The sequence below is a fragment of the Lactuca serriola genome, chromosome 2, assembly GCF_051521515.1.
Source record: "Lactuca serriola cultivar US96UC23 chromosome 2, Lser_US96UC23_V15, whole genome shotgun sequence".
Lineage (NCBI taxonomy): Eukaryota > Viridiplantae > Streptophyta > Magnoliopsida > Asterales > Asteraceae > Lactuca > Lactuca serriola.
The window spans coordinates 213,437,791-213,446,246 of record NC_136409.1 but is presented as its reverse complement, the minus strand read 5'-3'; the positions used below and the strand labels follow the sequence as shown (position 1 = coordinate 213,446,246).

Sequence of the window (8,456 nt, the reverse complement as noted above, 5' to 3'; positions counted from 1 at the left end):
TATACTCCATAATCATTACGTAACAAAGACATTTCATCTTAACCGTGTATCTCTTTTGAAACCGTTATAAGTTTCAAGATCGTTTAAATTGTATCATCTAACATGATTATTATACATTTATTGACGTCGATGAACACTATATAAATATTTTTATGTTTTTTTTTTTTTTTTTTTCATTATTTCATTATAAGACATAGATGTTCAAGAATACTTCCATCGACCTTCCTTGTAAAGTCGAAATGATCCTTAATTAATTTTTTTAAAGTTTTACATAGTTTTTATTTATTTATTTCCACATACAATTCATTGATATTTAAATTTCAACTTGAAGCTTCTTACAAAAATAATTAAAAGAATATAGTATTGTTGTTATATTTTATTTATTTTTCTACATCTCAACAAAATACAATATAATCTCTCTCTTAATCATAAAAAGGCGCCTCCTCTTGCATAGACAACATAAAGAAGGAAGAAAGAGTGTTCGATTGTTGAGATGTAGTGAGAACAACTGTTTCTTCGCATAGATAGATACACTGACGCTATATCTACACATACGATGTCGACGAGCTTCAACAGCGGCCCTCGTAGCCCTGCTACGAGCTCCAGGTTACAGTTAGGAGGCGTTGGTGGTATCTCCAGGGCTATGAGATCTTCTTCGTCCAAGAAACCGCCGGAGCCTCTTCGCCGCGCAATCGCCGATTGTCTCTCTTCTTCTCTTCTATCCGTCCAGGGCAGCTCTTCAGCCGTTGTATCCGAAGCTTCTAGGACTCTTCGGGTACGAACGGACGTTAATTTTCGCTTTATTTGTTCAGATCCCTTAGTTTTTTAGTTTGTGAATCTAGGGTTTAATAGTGGCCGTGCGTGATTTGGAATTTATTTGGATTATGATATTTTTATACAGATAGTTGTACATTGTTGTGCTCATACATGGAATTGCACTTTCGGTTATCTGTAGATGTTAGGTTTCTCTTATGGTTAGGGATTAGGGAATTATATTGTTAGTGCAGGTAGAGAAAATTGTAGCTCTCACATTATTAATTGTGGAAACCAGATGGTTAATCTATGAATTTTGCATCGTTTTACTTTATGGGGGGTATATTATGGGTTTAAAGTTGGAGAGAAATTTGTTTGCTTGTCTGCTTGTAAATATCTTTAATATGTAGTTTAGGTTATTTAATGCTAAGTCGGTCTAGTATCACCAATACTAACCTAAGTACTCCATGGTTTCAAGATGAACTTGTAGATAACGTTTAAGTGATCAGCAAGTTATGGACTTAGGATGTACTTCTTGCAGATGATGTATCTTTCCGTTTAAGGATTTTTAACCTTTCTTCTGTTTTGATAGATTTCTAGTTCCATTATCAGTAATTCAGTACTGATTCCCTACTGTTATTTTCCCACTATTTTGAACCTACTACATCGGAAGAAAGTAAAATAAATATGTGTCCTTAATGTTTTGTTCTTTCTCTGAGCTCGTTCATACACCAAGTTTTAGAGTGCCCATTATTGCATGTGGTTTCGTAATTTGTAGCTAAATTTACATATGGAGCAAATGCAGTGTGATATGGTTTAGGATATCTAGTCACAAGACTTCTATTACTTTCTTTAGTCTAGAATAGAACCTTGAATCTATAGAGTTGTAGAATCGAAGATTCTGGTTCACTTGATATAGATTCTCCAAAGGGGAAGTGCTGCACTGATAATGTCACATAGTTGGTGTAGGCGACTAATACCTGAGTATTCTTAAACTATGTGGTCATAACTTAGACACTTAGTTTGTTACATGGTAATGAAATGTGAATATGTGATAGAGATAGACTTGGACTGCCACAGTTTAGTGTCTGAAGTTTCACAACTTAGCTGCTTGTGGTTGGAATTTGGAAACTATTCATAAAGTTACTTCTATATAGAAGAAATGGTAAGGACTAAGGAGTCCTTACTAGGCTTCTATTTATAACATTATCCATTTCATGTAAAATGTAATCCGGCTATTAACATTGTGATTTGTGAACACCTATTCTGACAAGTGATGTAGATTTGCTTTCTTTTTGGCAGGACTATTTAGCATCCCATGCAACTACTGACCTGGCATATGGTGTGATAATAGAGCACACACTTGCAGAGAGAGAACGAAGGTTTTCAATATATATTTGTTATTTATTATAATCTTTCGCTTATACCTCCAATAAATGCTTAACGTATGCATATATTTAATATTCTTATATTTGTTCTTTCCATACTGGCAGCTTAAATACTGCACAAAGTGCTATCAACTCTTCTGCTTTCAAAGTTTTGGCTCTAGTACTAGCACCATGTTAACCTTTAGGGTACAATAGCATATAAATTACAGAGGACTTAACCCTTAATGTTTTGAGAACAATAGAGGGCCTGTAAGCCCAGATCAACAAAAAAAATATGATAATTACTTAATTAGTACTACTATGTAACACATCATTGTCTAAGATTGTCTATATGTTTTTTTTTCTTTCACCTTGATGGTTTACCTTCTTAACAATGCATTGCAACCTGTAGCCTGTTTTCTGCTGCTAAATAATTTGAAAGTTTGTCTCGTTTATTCAGCATGCTTGAATATACCACTCCAGCAACGAAAGTTTTTTTTTTCTCAATAACCACATGGAACACCAGTTATCATCATAAACAAATAAACACAAAATAGATTTGTCACCATGGTTTGGAGCTTCATAATGTGATGGTTAACATGGGTATAAATTTACAGCCTGTATTCTTGTGATAATGATTTCAGTTGACTGAACATAATATGTTTAACATTCGTGTTGATCAAACGTCAGTCACACTAGTTAGATTTTACCCCTTGATTCATTTTCTCATCTGTAACAGCCCTGCAGTAGTTGCAAGGTGTGTGGCTCTTTTGAAACGTTATCTCCTGCGGTAGGTGTTCCTTTTTGTTAAGAATCATTTCATTCATTATAGAATATCAGTTGTGTTTCCCAACACTTATTTACTTAAATTGCAATTTTGTTGCAGATATAAACCAAGTGAGGAGACCCTACTAGAAATTGATCGGTTTTGTTCAAATATAATCATGGAATGTGATATTAGTCCAAACAGAAGACAAGCTGGTGGTTCATCCTCTACTTTAAATGTATCATCACCTTTGCCTGTTGCAAGTTTTGCTTCAGGTGCACTTGTGAAATCACTAAACTACATTCGTTCTCTAGTGGCTCAACATGTTCCAAAAAGATCATTCCAACCCGCAGCTTTTGCTGGAGCTACTTCTGCATCAAGACAGTCACTTCCATCATTATCATCTCTAATGAGTAAATCTTTCAATTCCCAAATTAGCCCTGGAATCGGTAAAGAACCTTCTGAGAACAAAGAAGGTTCTTCTGTTTCCGTTCTGGATTCACCGATTCCTGAAGATATTGATGGAATTGAAGGCGATGAATTCATAGCCCGTGATGTATTCAAATGGAGATGGCATGGGGACCCACAATCATCTTTGCTTTCTTCTGATAGTCCTTTGAATCATCAAGACATGAGTAAGCACAATTTTCTTGAAGTAGGTGCTGCTGCCCTTCTTTTAGGGGACATGGAAGCTAAAACAAAGGGTGAATTTTGGAGAAATTTTGGTAGCATTGATATGCCTTACCTTGATCAACTATTACAGCCTTCATTACTCACTACTGTAACAAATTCCGCGTCTGCACGTGCTCATTTGAAAGCAATAACAGCTTCTAAACGTTCCAAAACAGGCCCTCATCAGATTTGGTATGTAGACACTTTCTATGATGCTTTCCAATTCCATCAATGTTGTCACTTTATTAATATATAGTCCTTCATCTGTTCTTGCTTTACAGGGAAGATTCTCCTCTAACTACCTTCCGCCCTCGTTCTCGACCACTTTTCCAATATAGACACTACAGGTATGACTGCATGTTTAGATATTAGATTTGATGATGACAGCTGTTTAGAAATTAGAATCTGACTGTTTGTAATCAATTCAGACTGACTTTAGCCTTATTCAGTTTGGTGAATGTGGTTTATACTTTATATATCGTTGCACTCACTCTTGGTGCATTTATTTTGTCAGTGAACAACAACCATTAAGATTGAATCCAGATGAAGTGGGAGAAGTTATAGCTGCAGTTTGTTCAGAAAAACCTTCTCCAGTTCCTAATATGATGACAATCTCATCTAAATTAAGTAGCAGTAGTGGGAAGCCGTCAATGGATGTGGCTGTGAGTGTTTTAATCAAACTTGTAATTGACATGTAAGTCTCAATTTGAATATTTTATATTTTTGGTATAAAGTTTGTTGATGTCGTGGAAAGTTATTTAAAATATTTATATTCTGTAGGTATGTATTGGACTCTGGGATTGCTGCTCCACTCATGCTATCTATGCTTGAGGAAATGCTTAGTTCTTCACAGTTGACCTCAAAAGTTCGTGCTTTTGACTTAATTTTAAACCTTGGGGTTCATGGCCATTTATTGGAGCCACTTTTAGCTGATGATGCTTCCACCATTGAAGAAGAATACACCCAAGAACCATACCTTGACAAAAAAATGTCAATAAAGCAAGATTACCTAAAGGCCCAAAGTTTATCAGCAATAAATAACTTTGAATCATGGATATTGTGCATTTTATATGAAGTCCTCCTCCTTCTGGTGCAGGTAATATCTTTTAAATCTTTTAGCATTTTTTATATATATTTTTTCAAAGGATACCTTATAAAAATGTTGATGAATTGCAGGCAGAAGAGAAGGAAGAATCTGTGTGGGCTTCTGCTCTTAGTTGTTTACTATATTTTGTTTGTGATAGAGGCAAAATTCGTAGAAGCAGATTAAGAGGTCTTGACATAAGAGTGAGTTATTTTGTTGCATAAATGATATATATCTTACAAAAAGTTTTACAGGCTAAAATCTATAATTTGTACCATTTGTAGGTTATTAAAATGCTTATACAAATTAGCAGGAGAAACTCATGGGCAGAGTTGGTTCATTGCAAGTTAATAAACATGTTAACAAACATGTTTTATGAAGTCTCTGATGTGTCCACCACATCCACTCCTACTTTTCTTGTGGATCAAGTTGATGTAATTGGAGGAATTGAGTTTGTGTTCATCGAGCTAGTGATCTCAAACTCCAGAGAAGGCAGGAGAAATTTATATCTGGTGCTTTTTGACTATGTTGTTCATGAGATAAATGAAAGCTGTATAGCTAATGGAATTTCTGAATATAGCAATGATGAGATACAGCCAATCGCCTCCTTACTCACTCTTGCAGATGCTCCAGAAGCTTTACATATTTCTGTTAAACTTGGTATAGAAGGAATTGGTGATATTTTAAGAAGATCCATTTCTGCTGCTTTACCAAGATACTCCAATAGTGAAAGACTCAATATGGTTGGTCATCACAAGATTAATTTGTCCTTTTGATTTACCTTTTTTTTTTTTTTAATGTTTATATTTATACTCTTTTTTCTGCAGCTATTGGAGAAAATCATGGAGAAATTCGATGCACTGTTAAGATCATTAACTCATTTGGACAAAGAGTTCAGTCACATGACAGAACTTACAAAATCCTACAAATACTTAGAGAGCTTTCAGGAAGGTTTTGTGAGAAACAGTTATGCCTTAAAGGTGAAGCTTGCGTGGGCCACGTTACATTCTCTTCTTCATTCAGAACGTGCAGCCATTCGTGAAAACGGTTATGTATGGTTAGGTGATCTGCTTATAGCAGAGATAAACTACGAAGGGGATTCCATTTGGTCAAACATAAAGAATCTACAAAAAAGAATCACACTTGCTTCTGTTAAAGATTATTCACCCGAATTGGATATTCCACTACCCATTTGGCTCATGTGTGGACTTTTGAAGTCCAGAAACAATCTCATAAGATGGGGCTTCCTTTTTGTTCTTGAAAGACTTCTCATGAGATGTAAATTTTTATTGGATGAAAATGAGTTACAACATTCGGTTACAGTTACTAACGAAGCTCATGGGAAAACACGTCTTGATAAAGCGAATGCTGTCATAGATATTATGAGCAGTGCTTTATCCTTGGTGGCTCAGATCAACGTCACAGATCGTATGAATATTTTGAAGGTAAAACATTTTTAATTATTATTACTATGGCCACAATACTTAAAAATTTTGAGTCTTTTGTTTTTTTTTAACAGATGTGCGACATTCTATTTTCTCAATTGTGTCTGAAAGTGATACCTGGAAACACGTCCACATCAGCAGACACATTGCGTAGTTGCAAGAGTTTCAATTACTCGGTTTGGAATAAAAAGGCGAGCGTGATGGAAGATCTCCCTGTAAGAGAGAACTTTTGCTGGGAACCAGTGGACGATAGCAAGGGCAGATTTGGAATTAACAAAAATAATTCTGCTACCGCAGCAAGCAGTGAGACGGCATCAATGGCAGCATTGCTTCTTCAAGGACAGGCGATTGTTCCTATGCAACTGGTTGCACGTGTGCCTGCTGATTTGTTTTACTGGCCTTTGATTCAACTGGCGGCTGCAGCTACAGATAATATAGCACTTGGTGTTTCTGTTGGGAGTAAAGGAGGTGGAAACCTACCTGGTGCCACATCAGATATTAGATCCACTCTTCTTTTACTGCTGATTGGTAAATGCACTGCGGATCCTGGTGCTTTTAAAGAAGTTGGTGGTGAAGAGTTCTTCAGGTAAGATGGATTCTTTTTAAAATCTATAGCAAACAGACTGTTGTAATTGGTTGTATGGTATTTGGCAGGGAGCTATTAGATGATACTGATTCAAGGGTGGCTTACTTCTCTTCAACCTTCCTTTTAAAGGTTCAAAAAGATACATTTTCTTTTTTCAAAAGCTATAAAGTGGAAAGATATTTTATCACAACAGTGTTATCTTTTTTTTATTGATATAAATGTATAAATTTTGCAGAGGATGATGACTGAAGAAGCGGATAAATACCAACGTGGACTCTCGTCTCTTGTATCCAGAGCTCAACAGGTGTGTGTGCACTTGACTTGACTTGGGTGATTTAAAGCGAGTGTGTTTAAATGGTTTGTTTGTTTTTGATGTGCATGCAGAGTAACAATGAGAAATTATTGGAGAATCCTTACCTTCAGATGCGTGGTCTACTTCAGTTATCAAGTGAAGGACTATGGAATTAGATTGCATATTAAAATAGTATTTTCCATTTTTGAGAGAGTCCCCTTTTCTTGAGTTGAGTTGAGAATCAAAGCTGAGTGAAGTGGTGGGTGAATCACAAAGTCAAAGATGGTTGTTCGATTCGTCAAAATACCTGGACCGGGTGATCTCAAATTGATTGGTTTTCTGTTGAAATGTTGTGTGGTTGGTTTGGATTGTTGATGTGGAAAAGGCCTTGATCCTGAGATGAAATTTTTGTGAGCGGTGGGTGGGTGTGTCTGGTTCTGTTACTGTTGTGGAAATAAATAAATACGCAAAATACATACATATATGTCAAACTTGTACACGTCCGTTCAAAGTATCAAATAACCCGTACTCTTCAGGTACTAACTACTATTCTCTCTTGATTATATATATATATATATATATATATATATATATATATATATATATATGTATATCATTATTGTTAGTACATATGCTAATGGAATTTGCATGGAACAGTTGAACGCATGCGGTGTGTTGGGCCGAGGGTTTGTGTTTATTGATGTACAAGAGGAGAGGAGATTTGGAAGTTGGCATATGTGTGGGTGGTGGGTGGTGGGTGTTGTTAATTAAGAATAATCATCTCAAGGTTTTGGTCTCAGGATATATGCTTCAATCAAATCAAAGTAAAAAAGTATATAAACAAACGTTTACGTCGGAGTTGAGTTGATTCATAAATTGTACAAGCACAAGTTGAATTTTTGAAGGGGTTAGTCAGGTCATGGCAAGGTGCATCTGGTAAATATCCTGTTATTTATGGAAGACATTAGTACATATGTGTAAATGTATGTTTTTTGTTGCTTTTCTTCTTAGGTTCCCTCCCTTCCTCCCTCAACATTTTTGTAATACATAGTTGCACAATTTCACCCCTCAAATGTATATACATTTTTTGTTACCATTCAACGTAACGTGTGAAGATTGTTTTCAACTGCTTCTTTTTGCTTGTCCTTTCTATTATAACAATTGGTATTCTTTAACATTTAACAAGCAGTAGTATGTCATGAATATCAAATTATGATCGGAAAATGCAAGTAAACTTATGTCTATAGTTTTGTGAAATTCTTGAGAGAACATACCTTATGTCTATAAAATAACTTTACCTGTTATATTTAGTTGTCTGCTTTGCCACATCTATTCCCCATCCTCAAGCATAACATACATGGTATGTCAAGAGAGCATAACTTATGCCAATAAAAAGAACTTTCTAACACATGTTGTTGATGCATCATTTGGATTTTTCCCTTATAACAATAATAAGGAATTGATAACGTGATTTCATATTGATTTGGACAA

The 8,456-nt window shown here is 35.4% G+C and overlaps 1 protein-coding gene across 1 annotated transcript; it reads left to right on the top strand.

The window, feature by feature from the left end:
- The first annotated feature begins 444 nt into the window (after positions 1 to 444).
- LOC145088436 (uncharacterized) lies at positions 445 to 8,091 on the top strand. The gene is made up of 15 exons (XM_079026793.1): positions 445 to 775; positions 2,056 to 2,135; positions 2,860 to 2,910; positions 3,007 to 3,750; positions 3,840 to 3,905; positions 4,073 to 4,252; positions 4,339 to 4,654; positions 4,735 to 4,845; positions 4,927 to 5,385; positions 5,470 to 6,087; positions 6,162 to 6,673; positions 6,742 to 6,802; positions 6,909 to 6,977; positions 7,058 to 7,501; positions 7,623 to 8,091. Exons 1-14 carry the CDS (start codon positions 557 to 559, stop codon positions 7,139 to 7,141), a joined length of 3,570 nt encoding a protein of 1,189 aa, XP_078882919.1. The 5' UTR covers positions 445 to 556; the 3' UTR covers positions 7,142 to 7,501; positions 7,623 to 8,091.
- Positions 8,092 to 8,456: the final 365 nt, after the last annotated feature.